The sequence below is a fragment of the Diceros bicornis genome, chromosome 19 (assembly GCF_020826845.1).
Source record: "Diceros bicornis minor isolate mBicDic1 chromosome 19, mDicBic1.mat.cur, whole genome shotgun sequence".
Classification (NCBI taxonomy): Eukaryota; Metazoa; Chordata; class Mammalia; order Perissodactyla; family Rhinocerotidae; genus Diceros; species Diceros bicornis.
In genome coordinates, this window is record NC_080758.1 from 18252707 (window position 1) to 18276195 (window position 23489).

Genomic DNA, 23489 nt, shown 5'->3' on the forward strand with positions numbered 1-23489 from the left:
AAAATTAGACGTTAATAACTAAAGGACAGCTTTAAAAATCTCATGAATTTGACAATTAAATAACATATTACTAAATAACACTTGGATTAAAAAGAAAATCATAAAAATATCATGAAGTGAATAATAATGGAAGCAGAGCATGTCTATGTTGTAGAACAGAGTTAAACAATACTTAAAGGGAAATCTGGAGCTTTAAATTCATTTACTAGGAAACAAAAGTTAAAAACAAATGAGCTGGATATACAGATGGCAAAAAGCACATGAAAAGATGTTCAACATCATTAGCCATTAGGGAAATGCAAATTAAAACCACAAGACAGCATTACACACCTACCTGAATGGCTAATATAAAAAACAGTGAAAGCACCAAATGCTGGTGAGGATGTGAAGAAACTGGATCTCTCAGACACTGCTTGTGGAAACATAAAATGGTCCAGTCACTCTGGAAAACAGTTTGCCAGTTTATTTTAAAACTAAAAATAAACTTAGCGTACAGTCCAGCAATTGCTTTCTTAGGCATTTATCCCAAAGAAATGACAACTTAAGTTCACACAGAAACTTGTACATGAGTGTGCAAGCAGATCTGTTCATAATAACCGCAAACTAGAAAATACCCAAATGCCCTTCAAGAGGTGAATGGTTAAACAAACTGTGGGACACCCATACCATGGAATACTACTCAGCAATAAAAAGAAGCAAACCATTGAAAGACCCAACAACTTGGATGAACCTCAAGGGAATTATGTTGTGCGAAAAATAAAACCTCAAAACGTTACATACTATATGATTTCATTTATATACTATTCTTGAAATCATAAAATTACAGAGATTGAGAACAAATTGACGGTTGCCAAGGGTTTCAGATGGTGGGGAGGAGAGCGTGGTCTGTCTATGAAGGGATAGCATGAGGGAGCCTTGTGATGGGACAGTTTTGTATCTTGATTGTAATGATACTGACATGAAGTGACACCCATGATAAAATTGCATAAAGGTAAACACACGCTCACAAATGAATGCGTGGTAAGTGGTGAAGTCTGAAGAAACTCTGGATTGTCCCAATGTCAATTTCCTGTTTATGATACTGTACTAGAGTTTTGTGAGATGTTATCTTTAGGGGCAGTTGGGTGAGGGGTCCTGGGGACCTTCCTGTACATTTCTTTGCAACTTCTTGTGAATCTATAATTATTTTAAATTAACAAAATGAGCTAAGCATTCAATTGAAGAATGTCATAAAAAGCACAAAGGAACGAGAGGAAGGAAATTAATAAAATAAGGACCTATATTAATTGAATGAAGAAGAGTTTAAAAGAATGAAAGCTGATTGTTCGAAAAGAATTCTTTAAAAAAGCATCTCAATAAAAAAGAAAAATGCAATAAATACATTTTTTTAAAAAAAGAATATAATGAATTATGTGTTACTAAATTCAAAACTTTAGATTAAATGGATACAATTATAGAAAGACATGAAATGACAAGATTGGCGTGAGAAAAAAGAGAACATTGAAATGAACCAGTAAGATTAAAGAAATTGAAATGGTTATCAAGCCCTTCTCCCTCAAAATCACCAGGCCTACATGGTTTAAAGGTGAGTTCTACCAAACTTTTAGATAGTATTTAATTTCTAATTTATGTGAGGTGTTCTAGAAAATTAGAAAAGTTATTTGGCTCCTTTTGTGAAGTTACTGGAATCTTGTTACCAAAATCAGGTAAGAATACAAGAAAAGAAAAATATAGGCCCATTTTATGTATGAATATATAGAAAATGCATCCTAAATTAAATATTAGCTAATGAGTCCAACACAGATTTACAAAAATAATAATCGTTTTCATATGCGGCTCACCCCAGGAACAATCTTGTTTCAATATTAATGTAATTTACCACATTAATATACTAAAGGATAAAAATTTTGATTATTTCAATCAATGAGCCAAGGCATTTGATAAAGGTTGCCACCGATTTATGATTTTTTGAACTCTTAGGAAAGTAGAAAGAAACTTTTTAAAATTGCAAAAGTTTATAAGCCAAAATTTTACAGCAGAGGTTATACTTAATATAGAAAATTTGGGTGCATTCCTTTTCAGATCGGGAAGACCAGAATGCCTACTATCACAGCTGCTGTTTAACACAATGCTGGAGTTGCGGGCCCACACGTTAGGAAAGAAAAAGAAATAAGACAATAACGATTGCAAAGGAAGAAATAAAACTCATTTTTGTAGATGTTATGATAATCTTCAGAAAAATGTTTTAAAGTGGTGAGAAATAATAAAAAAGTTTAATAAGGTTCCCAGAAATAAGATCAACTTGCAAAAATCAATAACAAGCTTCTATACCAGCAATAGTGAGCCAGAAAATCTGATTTAAAACAAATCTAAAACAAATTTGAAAATATTTAGTTTTTAACTAGCCCAAGAATACACAAAATCTTGATGGAGAAAGCTTTACAACTAATAAAAGACTTGAAAGAAGATCTGAATAAATGGACAAACAATCCATGTGCCTGGATGGGATGATATTATTACACCAATGAAAATCCTTCCCAAATTTATCTATAAATTTAATACAATGTCAATAAAAATTCCTGTTGGATTTTTAAGGAACTTGATAAACTTTCTCTAAAATGTATATAGAGGAATAAAAATCCATCATTAGCAGTCAACTTTGAGGGGAGATTAAAGAAAAGGAGGACTTGCCCTAGCAGATATAAATATATTATAAATACTAAAAAGCCATAGTTATATGGACAGTGTGGTATTCATGCTATAGCAGGCAAATGGGCCGATAGAGCAGTATTGAGAGCTCAAGAATCAACCCATGTATATGTATAAACTTCAAGTGTGATGAAGATGGCTGTACAAGTCAACAGGACCAGACTATTTAGTAAATGTTTTTGAGGAGCACTTTTTTACTATGTGAAAGAAAATAAAACCGAATCCCAACCTAATACTCCAGAAGGCCTGAGATGTCAATGTGAAAGATACATCCATAAAGTTAGAGCAGAATATTGAAGAATGACTTTGTAACCTAAGGTTGGCAAGGATTTCTTAAAATGTTTCTGTGTATCTTTTACTGGGAGAGGCAGAGGGAAAGGATAGCAGTTGCTGAACCTTGGGTACTACGCAGCAGTAAGCAGCAACAGATCCCATGTGCATATACAGCAGCATGGATGGACCTTAAAAATATAGTACAGAGTGGAGAAAGAAACAGAGTGAGACAACACAATACCATTTATCTAAATAAACAATGCACATGTAACAGTATATATTTTCTAAGAACACAAAATAAACATTAGAATGGCTGCCTATGATAGAGGAGTAGGGACTGAGAGAAAAGGGTATAAAGAAACAAACGAGTCAGGATACACAAGATGTACTCAAATAACAAACAACCCCTGGGCCGGCCCGGTGGCTTAGCGGTTAAGTGCACGCGCTCCACTACTGGCGACCCGGGTTCGGATCCCGGGCGCACACTGATGCACCGCTTCTCCGGCCATGCTGAGGCCATGTCCCACATACAGCAACTAGAAGGATGTGCAACTATGACATATAACTATTTACTGGGGCTTTGGGGGAAAAAAGGGAGGAGGATCGGCAATAGATGTTAGCTCAGAGCTGGTCTTCCTCAGCAAAAAGAGGAGGATTAGCACGGATGTTAGCTCAGGGCTGATCTCCCTCACAAAAGAAAAAAACAAAACAAAACAAAAAACAACCCCCAAATCTCAGGGGCTTAATCCACAACCGAAGTTTCTCTCTCTCGTGCTATGTGACCATGAGGGTTGGCAGGTGGCTCTGCTTCCTCAAGATTTCAGGGACCCAGGCTGAAGAAGCCTTCATTGCAATAAAAGCTCTACAGCCTCTGCAGCAGGAGAAAGTGAAATGGACCAATGACACAGGAGCTTTAAAGCTACCCTGAAAGTGACAGTCATCTCTTCTTACATACCGTTGAGCAGAGCAAGTCCCATGGCCACATCTAACTTCAAAGAGCAACCTGACCGTATGTCTGGAACAAGGGGGAAATTTGAGAATAGATGTCTTGTCTACCATTTGGGAGAAATTTTTTAAAATAACAAACCATCATTTAAATATTTGGTTGATTTCTTGGCATCAAAAATAAAGAATTTTTTTATTTATTACAAATCATCATGAAGAGAATTAACAGAAGAAACTCTAGAATATACAAAGAATTCCTACAAATGAGTAGATAATTGAGCAAAGGATATGAACAGAGAGTTTACAAAGATGATAACCCAAAAGGCTAATGAATATATAAAGAAATTGTCAAATTCATTAGTATTAGAGAAGTTAAGTTAAAATAGTAATAGGAAAAAACACTTCACATCCATCAAATTGGCAAAAATTAGAAAAACTGGATAGTGCTAAGTGTTGGCATGGATGTGGTCCACAGGAACCTTCACACTCTGCTAGGAGTTTTGGTGCAGCTATTCTGGAAACAATCTGGCAGTACTTTGTTGAATTAAGTTTACACATATGATATAAGTCAGTACTTCTGTTCCTAGGAATATAGACCTCAAAGAAATTCACACAAATCTAGAAGCAGGTATATCTGGGGAGGTCTACAACAGCATGATTTCAGGTAGTGATGAGTTGGAAGCAAACTGCGTGCCCATCAGTGGGGAAGAGATGGATCAATTATGGAGGATGTACACCATGGATTTGGTGCATGGAACACAGTAGAATGGTTGGGAGTAACGGACTGAGGGCACACAACAGCAGGGGTGGATTCCAAAAGCATAGTGCTGAGTGACAAAAAGATAAAGGAGCTATAACACATCCCAATTTACATAATTAATATACATGCATGCTAAACAATTATATGCATTTTACAAGAATTCATTCAAGCAAAAGAACATATGTGAAATATATAATGTGTGTCTATGGAGGAAAGGCAATGAGAGTGATGAGTATCAATAAAAAAATATAGAAATAAGCATATTTGAAGGTTGCATTAGTTTCCTATTGCTGCTGTTAACAAAACACAAACTTAGTGGGTTAAAACAACACGCATTTAGGATTCTGGAGGCCAGAAGTCTAAAATAGGTCTGCAAGGCTGTGTTCTTTTTGTAGGCTCTAGGGGAGAATCTGTTTCTTTGCCTTTTCCAGTTTCTAGAGACTGCCTATATTTCTTGGCTTGTGACCCCTTCCTCCATCTTCAAAGCCAGCAGCATAACATTATCTCTCCTCCTCTCTGACCTTCTGCCTCTCTCTTATAAAGACCTTTTTGAGTACATTGAGCCCACTCAGATAATCCATGGTAATCTTCCTTAACCTAATTTCAAGATCCTCAACTTAATCACATCCACATTTCTTTTGCCATGTAAGATAACATATTCGCAGGTTCTGGGTATTAGGATGTGGTCATCTTTGGCAGAGAGGCCATTATTTTACCTATCACAGGAATTTTGATTTGGGGGAGAGGATAGTAGGGTATGTGGAGGGATGGGCAAGCATTTGGGAGATGTGGACAGGAATGACTGACTTGACCAGTTTGAATGGTGATCAGAGGACTCATTGAGATTGAGAAGGACTTCAAATGCCAGGGTGCCTTCTCCAGGTCTGTCTATTAGACTTCTGCCCCTCTCTCCCTGGGCATCATATAATAGTCCAAACAGAGGTAGAACAAGCAACTGCCTACACCTACGGTTTCAGCAGAATCTTCTGGATCCCCAGAGATCTGACTCAAAGTTAGACTTTCCTCCCTGCAGGGGACCAAGCCTGTGCTATGTGAAGAAGTGCTGGCTGGTCATGTTAACCAAAACATAAACTCATACTGCTCAGTGACATTGGGTTATCATGCAGCAAATATTCACTCCTCCCATCCCCACTTCCCCACTGTGGGAGAAGTGGCCCCATTGATGTTGGGCTTGCCCATGTGACTTGCTATGACCAATATGGTATTAGTGGACATGACATGAGGGAGGCCTTAAGAGCTCCTGCATGGATTGGCTTGGCTCTGGCACATCCATCATGGAAAGAACATACCCTGAGTAGCTGCTTCCCCTTCAACCTGGGCCCCGAAATAAACACACATGAAGTAGACCTGAGCACAGCCATTAGCCTGGAGCCAAGCCTGGCTGAGCCCAGACTAGATCAGACAAGCAGATGTATGAGCTCAAGAATAAATGCCTGTTGTAAACCAGTGACTTTGAGGGTGATTTGTTACACAGCTATATCCCACTAATATATAAGCACATATAATTTCATTCCAACCTCAGAAGAATCATAGGAGATAGGTATCATTAGCTCCACTTTACATATTTACATAAAACCAGGGCTTAGAAAGGGTAAAATTATTCATTCAAGGTCGCACAATTCATAAACATATTTTGTTGGTCAGGAGAGAGAAAGTGTGAAAATATCGGGCACATGAACAACGCTATTTGCTGATGGGGGGAGGTGAAATGTGGGAAGGGCACTGTGGCTGATGACACTGAAGGAAAGCTCACATTTTGCAGAGGCAGCTTTAGATGGGTCAGTCAAGGTTGAAAGTAAGGGTAATGACAGTGATCTCTTTAGGATTGTGATGTGAAGGATTATCATTCGGTGGCTTACGGAAGAGCCTGCGCTATGATTGTGTGTCACAATGTCATGGCCAGGGACACCTTCTCTTAGAGGGGCCAGCCAGGAAACATGACATGTACATTTTAGCCCATTATCTTTGCTGAGAGATGCTCAGCCAGGCCAGAGGGTGCTTCACAAATGAATGAGGCAGACAATCAGCGGAGAAATGGGTCTTCTAGCTGCTGGTCTGCTGTGCCCCCTCTTCTACTGGGGTTCACTTCCTGGTATTTTGCCATAAAGTGACTGGAATAGACAGCTTTCATTTTGTCACGTGCCCTTTCTCATTGCCTAGGTAAATCCCAAATGAGCCTCGACAGAGAATAACCCACCTTTAACTGACAGTGGTTTTTATTTGAAATTTTTCCTTCAATTTCATGACACTCTTGTATGTTTCAAAGAATAAAGCATTGAACATCATAAAAAAGCTTGGTAGGCATTTCTGGGGCTGCTGACGCAGCAGGGCTGGGCTCTTCAAGGTCTAGCAGTCCTGAGGAGTGTCTGTAGATTAATAGGATTCGTTGAGAGATCAAGAATGTCCTGGGGTGGGGGGTTCTCAGTTGCGGGCAGCCTCAGCTTTAAACAGCCCCTGATCTGAATATAAAATCTGAACTCTCTAACTGAAAGGGAAGATAGTCATTCTGGAAGATGGACTATCAGAGTCCAACCAGGAGATAGTACTTTTGTTTATTTGTTTTACGTATTCTAGAAATATTCTCATTTACACATGGCTTCTCACCAGCATCACAGTGACGACAGAAGAGCTACACTGAAGATTGTTTCCTAATTCCAGGGTCCATGTTGTTCACAGCCAGACTGTTTCTCAAAGAGAAGTGAAGTGTTTAGAATGTTTAAGACCTCACCTGGGCCCAGCGCTAGGTGGCTTTCGACCCTCAGAGATGATTCAGGTTTTATTCATTCTCCGGCTTTTATTTTCTCTTATTTTACCCCCCTTTTTTTTAATAGACAAGGAGACTTGCCATGAATTAAGCGTGACTTGAAGTGAAGCCCAGAGGATGTTATGGGCTCGCCTTCTCCTCCCCACCCCCCCAGCCAAAACGCTTTTCCCTTCTCTGGAAACTGAAACCATGTAATTTAGAAATTGCTTCTCTCTTTCCAACCCGATTTCCTCTGCCACAAAAGTAATTTTTAAACATTCTAAAGCTCTTATTTCCAGGCTGCAATCTTGTGCCTGTGTCCATTTAATTCCTCCTGGTATTTGAGCACCCGAGCCGCAGTCCAGGCGGCGGGAGGTACGGCCAACCACCCTGCTCCCCAGCTCAGCAGCAATCCGGCTGCTGCGTTTGGATGGGGTGGAGAGGGAAGAGCTGGGTCTGAGCCAGAGCTGAGAAGCAGAGTGTAGCCAGCTAGGACATCGTGTCTGTGGGCAGAAGGTACCCAGGCAGAATGGAGCACTGGGAGAGGAAGGACGGGGATGCAGGATGTTGGTGAAGTGCAGACAGTGGGGTCCTGCAGCAGTCAAGGTCTAGTTCAGAGATAAATCACACCACTTATTTTAACACAGAGGATTGCCTGTAAAGAATTGTTAGCTATCATGGTTCTCAAACTGCGCTGAGGCAGCTCGGGACACCACAATGAACTCACAAAGGTGCCATTGTGAGGGCATTTAAATTTTTAACTTTAAATTATCACGAAAAACAGTGTCCTCTGTCAGAAACTACACAAACTACTAAATCGAGGTGGTCCACACTTTCAACATTAAATGGGGCTACATTCCTTGCGATGACATCATATCTCTGAAAGCTGGGCTTCCGGTAGTTGCTGTGATGAAAAGTATTGCAAAAATTAGTGTGGAGCTGGCAACAAGAGAGGCGAGTCTAATCTGAATCCACAGTTTGAGAAATTTTCAGTGCTCAAAAGATGCGTGCATCCATTAGTGAGTAATTGCGGTTATTTAAGAGTGAAATTAAATTTTTTTTTCCTTTGATTTGCGTGTACTGTTTTCTCAAACCACTATTAAGTTGTTAGGATATAAATACTTATTAAGTTGTTTGGACTAACTAATAAATGAAAGCGTTAGGTATTTCTTTGGTTAGGAACTCTGTGAAAAAATTACCAAACACCAAGCACACTGTGAACTGAGAAAGTATGGAAACCACTGGTTAATTATATATAAAGAATTGGCTAGGAAACTGAAAAGGTAAAAAGAACATGAAGGTATTACACCAACGTACCAGCTGTGGGAAGCGGGTACTGCTAGGGCTGGAGAGAACAAGGAGGACAGCCTAGAATCATGAACATTTAAAAGATTGGAAGAGGGAGCACTTTTTGGCCAGTGCTGGTGTCTCTGAGGTGCTGCAATGGGGCTGGCTCTTTAAATGTTGGAGAAACGGCAAACTAGATCCAACTACTGTGACAGAATGAACTTCCCTGGGGTGAAGAAGTGATGCTGGCGTGATGCCCACAGGAACAGGAAGCAGTCTCTTCTTCCTCCTCCAGGGTTACAAGCTCCCTCTTTTGCCCCCTACTGGCAGAGACTAGCATGGAGCCAGATGGTGGGGCAGAAATGTGGTTTCTGGAATCCCCGCTCCAACATCACAAAACAGGGTATACAAGGAGTGTTTGGAGCCAAGCGAAAATGGCTTAATAACTAGCCAGGGCCCCTGGGTTGCAGCTCTCATGCTGACTCTGGGCCTGAGGTCCATGGCCCCAGCCAGTAGGTTGCCTCTTGAACTCTTGCTTTCCCATCCATACCCCAAGCTGCTTAACTGTAGGGTCCACAGGATGGTGCTGTTGGAACAGCCCTGGTTTGACCCTAAGTTACATCCCAGCCAAGTTCACTCATCCGTTCAATGTGGGAACATGGAGCAGGACACCTAACCGAACTGTGGAGGAGATAAGCATTTGAGAGAAGGCTTTCCCAGAACAACTGAGGTCCAAAGAATGAGTGGAAGCTGCGAGACAGGTGGGAATAGAGAGAGGAGGGAAGAGGACAAAGTTTACCAAAAATGTCAGTTCTTCAGAGTCATCCTCCCTCACTGCCAGACATACAGGCCCTTGCTTGCCTTGTTTGCATTTTTATCCAGCTCATCCTTTATCTGTTCCCTTCTAAACACTTATTATAATATGCAACTTTGTCAGCTCACATGTTCAATTGCCATTATGGTTGTTTCAGTCTGTCTCCAACAGATTTTAAGCTCAAGAGAGACAAGGTCCAGGTCTATTTTTGTTAACAACTATGTCCCCATCACCTAGCCTGACACCCCACGGGTGCTCAATAAATATTTCAAGCTAAATCATGTTCAGGAAGAGAGTAAGAACTTTAGTATAAATGGAGAGGAAAGATCAGAAAAGATCAAGGAGCTGGTGGCAGGACCTGAAACCAAAGAAGTCAAATTTTAGGCGTAAGCCTCCCTGCGTCCCCAATCTCCTTGCCCTGCTTGGTTTTTCTCTAGAGCACTTACTGCCATCTGACATGCTATGTAATTTTCTGATTGATTTCGTATATCATTTAATCACCCCACCCCACTAGAGCATAAGCCCTTAAGGGCAGAGAGGATGTTTGCCTGTTTGTTTCACTCCTACATCTAATATAGTGCCTGGCACATGGTAGGAAATCAAAAATAGTTTTTCAAAGAATGATCTTGTCAGTGCTTTACTTTTGGTGAAGAATACTCATATCACACTGCTACAACTGCCTTGGTTATTATTCCCACCTACTTCTTAGGGATGGTAGGAGGGACTATTATCGTGTGTAATACCCAGACTGACCTAACCCATCACCATGGAAGAGGATGTGCATGTGGTGGAAGGCGGAGAATTGCTGTTCTTGTGCCCTGTCTACCCCTGCACCAGAATCTTGATGGCTATTTTCTCCTTTATTCTTGTCTCTTGGACTTTAAATGTGCTGCCTCCTTTGCCTGGAGGTTAACCTTCCCCTTCCCTACCTTCCCTCCCTTGGTCCCCAACACCTTGCACCTTTACCTGGTTAAGTCTTATCCATCCTTTGCCCAAGGTCCCCTCCTTCAGGACAGCCTTCTTGACCTCTAAACTCCTCACTACATTGTTGGCAATTTACTCTCAAATATGTAACAGGGAATGTTATGGGTGAGTTACAGGTTAAGCTATAACCCAGTGCTGCCATCCTTCCAATCAAGACCACACTAGTCAGGCAAGTTCCCCTGGTATCCAGTGCAGAGCCCCTACTCCAGAGGCAGCTCTACATCCCTCAGGTGTTTCTGATGCCATATCTTGATCAACCACCTTCATTTTGCTACTTAGCACCCTAAATGTCAGAAATCAGGTTGTCCTGGTTGAAATCAGGGACCTGTTGACTAGCATAATAACAAGTACTATAAATAGACTCTTACTGGTGAAATTGAGGGTAGTCTAAATATATGGGTTGGCCAAAATATTTTTAAAGCACTGTCCAGACATATGTAATGAAGAATCCAGTAAGACCTCTAGTTTTGACCTTAGGGATGGTGTCCAAGCCTTGATTCCTAAACAGTCCTCTGTCACCCATGGGATGAGGAGGATTCCTGGTTGTCTGATGTGACAATAATGGTAATTGATTTTGCCCCTATAACAGGAGTAGGCAAACAAGAGCCCATAGCCTTGGCTACCTGTTTATGTAAATAAATGATTATTGAAATACAGCCATGCCCATTTGTGGACTTCTTATTATCTGTGTCTGCCTTTGTACTCCAACAGCAGAGATGAATAGTTGCAACAGAGACTGTATGACCTGCAAAGCTTAAAATATTTACTATCTAGCCCTTAAATGAACCTTTCATGCAACCTAGTAACCAGATCACCTAAAAGGACAGATTGCTGGGACTTCAATGAACTTTATGGAATGGACTGTTTGACCTGTTTCATGTCTGCTTGCTAATAAACATTTGTGTAACAAATTCTTTTCTGTGTAGTAGAATTTGGCCTGAGACTTGCTTTTATTATAACCTAATAATGCAGTTGTGGGGGAATCGTTAACCTTCACTCACCTCAAATTTCTTTGGTGGCTTCTAGTTTCTGTGAGTAAGAACGTAAGGGTTGTGCATGAGTCTTGATTAAATTGGCTCAGGTGAGTTTCCAACCCTAAGCTGTGTCTTGCTGTCATGTGCCACCCAGGATCCCAGCACTTCCTCTGCAAAAACTCATCAGGCTCATCATTCCATCCTTTTTTGCCTGTATCCTCCTCCAGAGGATAAGTCTCATGAAGGCAAGAAACGTCTGTCTCATTCACCTGTATCCCTAATACTTGTTCCATCTTGGAGGTCCAAGACATGTTTGTAAAAAGGAAGAAATAGATACAGCAATATCTGAATGTGCATTAATGGGACCTTGCTATCCCCAAACTGTAGTTGGTTAAAAGAGCGAATCCAGCAGTCAGCTAGACTAAGAACCAAGCCAGGCATCCTGAGTAACCTACACGACTCCTATTCTATCTCAATGGCTCCTCTGTCTCACCTCTCTTCTGGAGGTGGGAGCTGTATTTGAGGGAATAGAGCCGTGTCAAGTACCATCCATGAGCTTGATGGACACTGTTTCCTTAATTCATCTTGTAGCCCTAACAGGCAGGAGTATGATCCATGTTTTACACATGAAAAAAATGAGGCATAGACACAGATGGGACAAGTGACTTGCTTTAGGTCCAGGTGATAACAGAGCCAACATTCTTTTCACCATCTCCTGATGCCTCCAGGCTCAAGAGACTTTTTTCACTAACGAGTGAGCCAACGAGCACGTGAATGAATTACCTTCTTTATAGCATTTCTACAAGAGGTTGCCAACCAAGTCACCTTCTCACAAGGTAACATATTCCAGCTTGGATGATTCTAGTTGTCAGGACAGCTGAAACCCAGTGACCCTGGATTGTGGGGGTACCAGCATCCCCAAATTAAGCCTGTGGATTCCTGTCCTTACCTACCTTCATAAGATGTCTGTGGTAATATTCAACAAATTCCTATCCACCAAACATCTGCAATAAATTAGAAGAGGTGGTGGAAAGTAAGCAAAAGAGTGCGTTTGGATGATGCTGGAAAGAAGGTGGATTTTAATTTTGTTCCTTTTACCTTTTTTTCCCGTCGTGTATCATTTCCATGCAGAAATTGCAAATTAATGGTCACATCAAACTGTCAACTTATTACTGCTCTTGAAGTATCAAATTATGTTGGCAATAATGTTTCCAGCTGCCTAGGACTCCATTGCAATTTAATTTGAAAGGAACTCAAATTGCATCTCCAAATGGATAAAAAATTAATTTTACATACAAGCTATCCACCTTCACATTTTCAGCCCCATGCCCCAAATTATCTCAATTTAGGTTCAACTTTGAACAGTACATATGTTCCAGCCAACTCCACATGCAAAGATGAATACATAGAAAATTCATGAATTGGAAATCTGCTTTACTGCTCCTTTTTTTAATAAGATGTTCTGCCTTGATTAAGGTCATTAGGAGATTCTACAGCTATTGTCTTTGACAGTGGGGATGGAGGCTGGGTCTATACAGAACAAAACAGGCTTGAATTCTGACTTAACCACATGATTCCCCTTAACAATTGGAGTGTAGAGAGAGGCCTGGTCCATCTCTTCATTTGTTGCATTTCCCCTGTAGTATATTAGGGTTTTGATTCTGGTTTGGTCTTCAGTCATCCCCTACTTTCTATATTTACTCATTCTTTAATTTGTTTATTAAGCAACTTTCCGATTATAAAAATGAAGAGATCTAGGGGCTCTCAAGTTAGCAGGGGAGGTTATCATGAACCAAAAATATAAACAATTAACCTGATTTGATAAAGGCTATGGAGGAAATGTGCTAATGTGTTCAAGGAAACAAATGATGGAGGCAGTCCTTCTGCTTGGGCAAGGAAGGCTTTTGGAGAAAGTTACAAGGAAAGGGTGGCATTGGAGCTGGGCCTTGAATATATTGCATAGGAATTTGCCAGTAGCGTCCCAAGTGGAGGGAAGAATGGGCAAAAGCATTGAGGTGGGAAAGGATTCAGGATGCAAGACTTTGTTTTAGGAATGTAGCGTTAGAGGAGTGAGCAGTGAAAAATGAGGGAGGGAATTTGGAGGTGGGAAGGTGCAAGTTGCCGGTTGGGCTCAGCTATTAGGTTGAAAATGGTCCTTCAGGAGGAAATAGTATTTTAGTAAGATCTGATGTGGAAAGGGGAGAAGTGATCAGAGGTTAGGGGGACCAGCCTGCCTTCCAGAGGCAGCTACAGGAATGAAGAAGCTTCTGAAGATATGAGTTGGTCTCATGCACGCACGCACTCCTGTCCCTAAGATGTGCAAGAACACAAATGGGTCTGGGGCAAGAATAGAAACAGAGGCCTGTGACCCTTGCCTTCTCCTTTCCCCCAACTCCATCCCTCCGCACAAAAGGCCTCATGCACACATGTCTGGAGACTTTAGTCCTCATGCTCAAGCTCTGCCCACTCCCCCCAAACAGCCATCTTTTGGTCACCCCTTGGGCCTAGGGGTGCACATACGGAGTATGGTCTGTTCTTGGAAGGACAGACCAAGGGCAGTGGTTCTCACAAGCCCTAGAAGTGAGTCCCCACTGGGGCAGGGAATTCTGGGGTGTCAGGTGGCTGGAGCCTGGTCCAGAAGGGGGAGCACAGGGGCCAGGTGGACACATTGGCTCACTGACTCCTGCTCCAGGAGGAGGGCACAGCCTGAAGAGGGCCAGAATTTGCTTCTTAATGCACAGGGCTCAGAACAGGGCCCCTGTGGCCAAGTCTGAGGGCATAGAGAAAGTACACGCAGAGGCCGAGCCACTTTGACTTTCCATTAGAGGAAGATTTTCCAGCTTCCCAGACAAGCCACACTCTCTTCCTACTGTTTCTCATCTCATTGGCCTGTAGGCTGTTACTCAAAAGGTCATGTGGATGGGGCCTTATCTGGAGGCAGAAACCATAAGCTCCAGGCGGGGACATATTTACACGGGGGAATGTAAATTCAACAAACCAATCCCCACTGCACACACAAGGCTTTCTCAGCAATTTCCAACTTGTTTGCACCACCCCGAATGTAAACCTGAGATTCTCCCCGCTGCAGGCAATTACCAGAGCAGAAGCTGGGTTTGGCAGCTGAGGTTTGGGGTTGGGGGTCAGATCGAAAGCATGGATGCTTCCATCACACATTTTGAAAACTAGTTTCCATTGTGTTGGTTTTCAGGACATTCTCTTGCTTGAATCCAAAAATAGATATGTTCACCCTAAAGACTCGGTGACCTGCTGGAGGGGACAGAACAGGGACTGTGAAGTCAGGGGATCTGAGCTCAGTTCCCACGAACAGGTCACCATCTGTTCATCTCAGTTTAACAAACATGAACTGTCCCCTCGTCAGACCCTGTGCCATGTGCTAGGGTTGCTGGACAAATAGAACATGGTCCGTTGCAGCCTGGGAGGAGTGATGGATAAATGAACAAGCAGTTCCTAGAAAGTGTGACAAATGCTGAGTGGGCTGGGCAGCTGTGCAAAGTGCCGTGGGAGCCCAGAGCTGGGGACTTGTCTGTGTGGCCCTGGGTAGGTCACATCCCTTCATTGGCCTCAATTCCCTAAGCCAGAGAGCTGCTTTCAGCATGTAAGTGTTTAGCCCAGAGTTACTGCTTAGTAAATAGCCACTGTTTTTCCCTTTCTTGAACTTACAAAACACTTTCACCTACACATATTCAACCCACAGGTCCACCAGAGGTCTTCTAGCCTTTTGCACATGAACTGAGATTTCTTAAACCTCTTAATTTCCATAGCCTGGGGAAACCCCAAAATTATCTATCAAAATGTTGGTAACACATATGGACATATTTTCTGAGTCCCCTTTGTGTCTGGTCCCTGTGTTCCCATGTGGCATCTTATTTGGCCCGAGTGAGGCATGCAGATCCCAGCCCTTTCTAGAATCCACAGGAAATCCAATCATGGCAAACAATTTTGTGGTATTTTGAGGACCTTGTTGAAGATCTAGACGTTACATGAAGACAGTCACATTGAACTCCACCCAACATTCTGCCATCTTGCTCACCCCCATCCTCTCCTATTCAATCCCAGCATCCAGTGAATTCATTTTTCTCTTCCTCTGAAGGCTGAGCACAGCTGATCCCAAGGCCTTGGGAATGCAGCTTCCACTCCAAACAAGCTTCTTAAGGCATTTCTCCAAGAAAGGCCATTCTCTCTGAGAGGAATGCCCACTGTTAGGCAGAGGCAATTACCTCTGTCTCTTTACAGTTAATTTTACACTCATTAGCAGCCCTCGGAGATTAGCGCCATAATTTCCACTTTATAGACGAGGAAATGGAGGCTCAGAGATGAAGTGCCCTTGCTCAAGGTCACATAGCTAGTGAGCACCAGACTCTGGATTCAAGCTGTGCTCTGCCTGGTTCCACTGTTGCTTGTGGCCTGTCTGATGAGTCAGTCACATGTGTTTCAGAGGGAGCAAATGACTTTTCCCGTGTCCTGAACTCCCCTCTCTGGGAGGGAATCTCTTTGCTCTATGGCAGGCTTGCAACATCCCTTGCCCTCTGTGAAAAGGCACCCCTGCCTGCCCCTTCCTTCAAGAGGAGCAGAAAATATTTCCGTGTACACTTCCACAGGTGAGCTGTGGAGAGAATTCTGTAGTAGCTGGAGGCCAGGGATGGGAAGACAGGCCACTGGTCACCTTAGCACTAAATGATTAAGTCCCCAAATCGCCATCTCCAGGGGACCGCAGGCTCCTGAGGGTCAAGCCATTTCTGTCTCACAGTTCTAGGCTTTCTCACATTCTCCCCAGGTCTCTCCAGATTCCTGGTGACTGTGACATGCCTCATATTTATGTCCTTTCCCTGGTCTCAGTCCCTCGTGGTGTCACAGTGCAGAGAAAACACAGAGGCACTGGACCCTCGTGGCCTTCAGATCTCAGCTGTGCCACTCACCATGTGCCTTTGGACCAATCCTTTCACCTCACAGAACTTTGATTTCCTCTAGGATGAGGCTAGTGATGCTTTCCCCACAGTTTGTGGTGAGATTTACAAAACAGAGCATCCTTTCAGCTGTTGCTTACCAAGGTCCTCCTCTGAGGTCCCTGGGCTGGACATGGGCTGGAGGGATGAGCAGAGAGCACCCCTGCTCTCAAAGAGCTCACATTCTAGTGGGCAGGGACAATTTAAAAAGCTGTCACAATGGAAAATGATTAATATATGAGGAAACAGTTAACAAAAGGAGAAAGAAATAGACATAACCTCTGCCCAGAGGCTCAGCAAGGAAGTCTTCACAGAGGAGGCAAAGTGAACGGGGATTGAAGGCAGGAGAAGGGATTGCCAAACACCAGAGGGAGGGGAAAGGCAGGGCGAAGAAGAGCCGTGGGAGAGACTGTGTCCCCTTCCCTGGAGGTACATACACAACTCTCTTTCCCTCTGGCCAGGCACATCTTCTGACTTCGCACGCTAGGCGTGGAGTCAGACAGACACAAGTTCAAAACCCCACTTGCCAGTCTTGCTACTGTATACAAGTTCCTGGACCTCAGTTTATTCATCTGTAAAGTGGGTTGGCACGCCCTCCCTTACAGGTTGGCAAGGTAATGCAGGTGACAGAACCCAGCGCTGTGGCTGCTGGCCATCAATGATGTTTTGTTATTATTGTTTTGTTTGTACTTTAAGGGCATACTGGAGATCCCAAAATTATATTTAACATGGGCTGTGGCACATCTTAAGATGTTTGACAAAATGGGGTTTGAGCTGTGGCCTTAAAGTGTCTTAAGTGTTCCTGTTTTCAGTCTCTAATGAGTACAGATGGTTATCTTCTTGGGGCTTGGCGTCGGTTTTGAAGGTACACCCAGAGCAGGAATGTAGATGGGATCCTGAGCAAGGTGGGCGGCCTCCCAGCCGGGAAAGGTCTGGCATCTGGACTTGCAGAAAGGCTCCAGCTGGGCAAGGCTGGTGGGAATGCTCAGACTTCCCAGGCAAGCAGCTTCTCGCTGTCCCTGTGCTTACACATTTGTCCTCATGCCATCGTGAGTTGTTAAACCAAGCAGCAGTGGTGGCCACACCAGATCATAACCTCCCCAACTGTGGGAACCGGGGACTGTACTTTTCACCTTCCACTCCACGGGGCTTAGCGCAATGGATCCTCAGCAACAGCTTGTTCAGTGTCACGTTTTCAAAGTCACTCATTTGCTTTTGGGATGCTAGCTCTGCTTTACACAAAGGACCTGTGAGCATGAATGTTTGGGCTGTAAGGGTGACCGTGAACTTCTCAGTTGAGCCAGGGCCAGGCTGCCTGCTCTCCCTAGCAGTGCATGAGCGGGTCTGGGCTGGTTTGCCAGGCTCCCTGACATTTCTGAGCATCCTTCTCAAAGGAGGACCGCTTTGAAGTGTGTTCCTTGGTAAGGCTCTGACACAAGTCACAGAACATTTTCCCAGCAAGGACAGATCAAGAAACTCAGCTGGCATCAAGACCCACCCCTCTTCTTATTACCGCATTGGTGCAGAGGCAGCCTTACCCCTAAGCGCTTTCAAGGGACAGGAGAGATGATAGAATCCGTCGTTTTGCATGAGGATGCTACCCAGCACTGCCACTTATGACATTCAGGGTAGATACAGCATATGAAGCCTTATTATTATTTGTAGTACTATTCCTGTTACTGCAAAAGAAAAACTACCATATATCTAATGCTTAAGTTCCAGGTGCAGTTCTAACTGCTTTCAAATCACATCTCATTTAACTGCCCCCTCCCCTCCCAATGAAGTTAGCTACTATTATTGTCACCATTTTATAAATGAAATAAAAAATGGGCCCAAAGAAATTATATAACTTGGGAAATTATATAACCCTGAATTGTGCCATTTGCAATGTGGATGAACCTTGAGGGTATTATGCTAAGTGAAATAAGTCAGACAGAGAAAGAGAAATACCATATCATTCCACTCCTATGTGGAAGATAAACAAACACATAGCTAAGGAGAACAGATCAGTGGTTGCCAGAGGAGGAGGGGATAGAGGGAGGGCGAAAGGGATAACGGCGCACATGTGTATGGTGACGGTTAAAAATTAGAGTATTGGTGGTGAACACGATGCAGTCTATACCAAAACTGAAATATAATAATGTACACCCGAAATTTACACAATGTCATAAGCCAATATGACCTCAATTAAAAAAAATAGTTAACAGCTACTACGCCACACAGTTTTTGACCCATTAAAAAAAATTTAACAATTTTGCATTTATTTTTATGTTTAGCATTTATTTATAGCAAGTGATTCTGGTTTTCCCTTTACATAGTTTTGTTTTCGTTTAAATGCATGTATTTAAATAAGAAAAAGGAGTATAATTTACAGAAAAATGTTAATTAAATTATACTCTATGTGGCAAAAATCGTGAAGGCAGTGGCTTGAGTGGTGGAGATAAATTTGAAGAGCTGTTCTCTGTTTTAGCAAAACACCCACCCCACCTTGATGACGGTCTCCTGAGAGCCCTTGTGTCTTGCACGTGTGTCTTGCAGACCCGGTGCACGGCCCGCAGAATGTGGAGATCGTGGACATCCGAGCCCGGCAGCTGACCCTGCAGTGGGAACCCTTCGGCTACGCGGTGACCCGCTGCCACAGCTACAACCTCACAGTACAGTACCAGTACGTGTTCAACCAGCAGCAGTACGAGGCCGAGGAGGTCATCCAGACCTCCTCCCACTACACCCTGCGTGGCCTGCGCCCCTTCATGACCATCCGGCTGAGGCTCCTGCTGTCCAACCCCGAGGGCCGGATGGAGAGCGAGGAGCTAGTGGTGCAGACGGAGGAGGATGGTGAGTGAGGGATGCGCGCTTACCTGGGAATGGGGAATGTTGGACATGCTTACAGAGCCATGCCTGTCAGTTATAAGGTTTTTATTTTTCCTGCATCTTTATTACTCCCCTCCGTATCTGCCGCCTTTCCAAAGTCTTCAATAAAGGACCACGCAGGCTGTGCATCGCACAACTCCGGGGGGCGCTGTTCCCATAGACAACAGCAGCTCTGAAACAGATATGCACTCAAGTTTGTCCTTAGTACAGCCCCATCCTCCTTCTCACTTTATACCACCTTCTATGCCGACATTTAACCACATTGATGCCTCCTGAAAGAGAAGGGGTATATCGTATAGTTTAAATATGTAGAGTTTGGGAGCCAGACAACTGTGGACTCTGTAAGAATTAAAATCAGAAAAAACATATAAAGAGCTTAGCATGTACATCAAATGTGCCCAGAACCAAATACCCACCTGGATGCCCCACAGACGTCTCAAATTTAACGTATCCAAAAGTGAATGAATCTCCTCTCCTGTACTGACTTCTCTCCCTGTGTTCCTCATCTCAATGACCTGCATCTAGTAACTCAAGATAAAGTCGGCCTGGGTGCCTCCATTTCTCCCACCCCACCACTCCTCACCTCCGCCCCCACAAGGCTCTGATTAGTCTGCTTCCTGCAGTTTGTCTTCCAACATGGTTCTTAACTTGAGACTCCAGGAACATAGGGCCACGTGTACTTCCTCTGTGTTGCATTCCTAGAACACATCACCTTTCCCACTCCTCTGTCCCTGCTCATGCTTGGAATGGCCTTTCCCTCCATGTTTGTGAGACAAGTTCTATTAATCTTTCAGATCTTTTCTCACATGCTACTTCCTCCAGGAAGCTTTCCCTGACTGCCTTGGGTGTTCCTTCTCAGGCTGCACTATGTTTTTCATGTAACTCCACCACACCAGTTATCTTATTTATGGGAGGCAGAACTTGCCAATTCTAGGACTTCTCTAGGAAACACTTCTCTGTGGCCTTTTTTCAGTTTTCTCTCCAGCCGGGCTGCCTCTGGCCCCGTGGGGTGTCTTTAGTTAGTTCCCTGGGATCAGACTCTCAGGTGAAGATTTGTGTGCAAGTGATCGATTAAGGAAGTTTTCCCAGGGGAGACTGGGAAGGGAGTGGGGGAAGCAGGACGAGGGGCGAGGGGGGAGCCAAGGTGCAACTTCAGGCCAAGTCCAGCAAAGGGGGACGGCGACCTGGGCCTGCAGGAGAACTCTACAGGGCAGGTTATGCATCGTAATTGTTCCAAATCACAGAAGTGAGTGGTCAGCCAATGGGTAGTGCTGGGATGGGGAGGGAAGACGGACAAGTAAATTCTCAGGAACTTTTGGCTCTCTGCACAGGTAGGCAAAAGGTCAAGGGGCACAAAAATGGTATAAGGACATCAGAAGGGATCTGGGCAGAGCACTGTCATCGTCAGCTACATGAAGCAAATGTCCCCACTTGACTCAGATTAGCCTTAGAACCTCAAAGCAGAGCCTCTACCATGGCCATCCTGTCTATACTCTTGTTTCATACAAGTAAGTCCAAGGACCCTGAGTGATGGCCTCTGGTGGGATCCAGACCCACATCCTCAGCGGCAAAGTCCCATGATGAGATAGAGGAAAGAGCACCAGCTTCTTCTCACCTTGTCCCCCGATTCTCATCTCCCCTCAAGTCCCAGGCTAGAATTGGAAGTTTTACACAAAGAACATAGCTTCATGGCAAACCCTTCCCGACCCCCTTTAAACTCAGCCCCGCAGCCACTTTCTTTGCAGCCCCTGCAGACTGTGCTTCTTAGGTAGCAATGGCAGTGGGGACCCAGGGTCTGTCACCTTGGCTCCCTCTGCCTTCCTGCCTTGTGATGAACGTCAGGCCTCTGTGGGTACAGCTCTCACCCTGGATCAACATCTCTAGGCAATCTGAGCTCTCTGCTTCCTGTGAACCCATTCCCATCCAACCTCCAGCAGAGGGGATTGGGCATCCCATCTTGGCTTCATTCTGCATCTATGGCCTTGGATTTGGCTTCTGTTAAAGCTGCCTGACTTTTCCCTAGATCTGGCTCCATTGTTTCAAAAATGTACAGCCTCTCCCTCTAGCAGGCCGAGTAAGGCACTGTTTGAGAAGGCAGACTCTGGAGCCAAATACACCTGAGACAAGTTGCTTAACCTCTCAGTGCCTTGGTTTCCGTATCTATAAAATGGATAGATTTTATAGGTTGCTGTGCTCAGTAAAAGGGATGGTATAAAGAAATTGGAATAATGGCCAGCAGATTGTAAGTTTGCAATAAATGTAGCTACTACATAAATCCAGAAAAAAAATATTTCTTGACAAAGGCTCCTTTAGCACAAGCAACCCAGAAACCACTCACTTGCCCTAGGAAAACCCTCGAGAGCTCTAGACATCCACTCCAAATGGTTGTAGAAAATATGGCATAGACTCTCAAGCAGTGGCGATGTGGCCGATACCTGATCTGAGAAGCAGAGTCAGGGCGAGAAGGGTGGTTTAGTGACAAGTGGTTGTTAGACAGGGAGGAGCCACTGTTGAAAAGCAGCATAAAAATTCAGAACTCAGAAGATGAACAATAGGGTTTGGCCCAGGAGCAGCTCAGGGCGTTTTTTCCAGGATGCTGGCCCACCTTGGGCTGCTTTCTGAGCATTACCTACATGGGTAACAGCAAATCCCAAGTCCCGTCTTTAAGGCATGCCTCAACCTCTCCCTTTCTCCTTCTTGTCACGAGGGAAAGAAAATCACAAAACCTTTACCAAAACAACCTGAGAGCAGCAATGCTTTGACGTTAAATTTTAATTAAACACCATTAATAAAACATCAATACCTGCTCTACCAAGATGTGTGGACATTATCCCATTAAAAACACCAACGTACAAGACGCCCGTCTCAGTCTTGTAGCTGTCCGGAGGCCCCACCTTGGGGACCACTGGGCTGAAGGGTGGTCTCAGAAGAGCACAGGCCCCCTCTATGCCAGGACTGAGCTCCTCGTAAAGAGGGGAGAAGCACCGTTTCTGTTTGCTGGGAACTCGTTTACCTCAAGGACAGGCTAGAACATGGCTCCAGTCGATTAACTGAACCCCCCTCAGGGAGCCAAAGAACAGCCTCTCGGATGGGACTGGCTGGACTCATGCTGCTTTCATCCATGCAACAAAATTGTCTTCTGGGGAATTTGTAGAATTTGTCATTTCAGCACCCCAGTGCCTTTGAGGGCCTGCAAAGTAATCCACGGCTGGGGAGAGAGGCTCATGGCCGCTGAGCCCCGTTGCTTCATCTGGGAAGCAGCTGTTGATAGGAGACTAAATGGGTTCTTTATTTTTCACAGATGTCTCAGACAAAACCACGGCTCACTTATTTAGCAGTTATTTCTCTGCCTTTATGCAGACCACAGCCAAGATTGTGAAATGGAATAGAGGAGGCCTTGAAAGATGAAAACAATATTGATGATGGTCTCATTTTGGCTCCTGTTTATTGACTGCCTACTCTCATAGGCATGTTATACTCAATGACTCGTTCCCAAGATTTTATTCTGAAATATTTCAAATCTGTAGAAAAATTGAAAGAATAGTACAAAGTAGACCTATAAACCCTTCACTTAGATTCAACATTTGTTAACACTTTGTTACATTTTCTTTTTCATATGTGTGTATGACATGTGTAATGTATATGATATGGAAATATCATGTATAAAAAACATCATATGTCAAGCTATTTGAAAGAAAATTGCAGAAATCATGACACCTGACCTCTAAACTCTTTAGCGTACATGACCTAAGGATAAGGACATTCTCCAACATAGCCACAATAGTGCACAACATCTAAGTAATTAGTATTCATTTAAAAATAATCAAGTAGACAATCCACATTCACATTTCCAATAACATTAAGCGTGATTTTATGTGTCAAAACCAGAATATGAGACATTTTTGGCAAAAATACTACAGATTGGTGATGTATATTTCTCAGTGTACCGTGTCAAGTGGTACATAATGTGAGGGAGCCTCTCTCCTGTGGTGCTGCATTTGGTCACTTAGATAAGATGGGGACCACTCAGACCCTCCACTCTAAGTGTGGTACCTTTTCCCTTTGGAAATCAGCTAATCTGTGCAGTGATACTTTGGGGTCCTGTGAGTACCATAGTTCCCAAGAACTTCTCACCCAATGGTTT

At 43.6% G+C, this 23489-nt stretch overlaps 1 protein-coding gene across 2 annotated transcripts in view; it reads left to right on the plus strand.

Moving 5' to 3' along the window:
* The window catches only part of PTPRT (protein tyrosine phosphatase receptor type T), a 1006475-nt gene that overhangs the window by 617136 nt on the left and 365850 nt on the right, over window positions 1-23489 (plus strand). For both annotated transcript variants that reach the window (XM_058562674.1, XM_058562675.1), the window contains exon 8: window positions 19013-19309. In XM_058562674.1, coding sequence (XP_058418657.1) covers window positions 19013-19309 — 297 coding nt within the window. The remainder of the gene's footprint in view (window positions 1-19012; window positions 19310-23489) is intronic.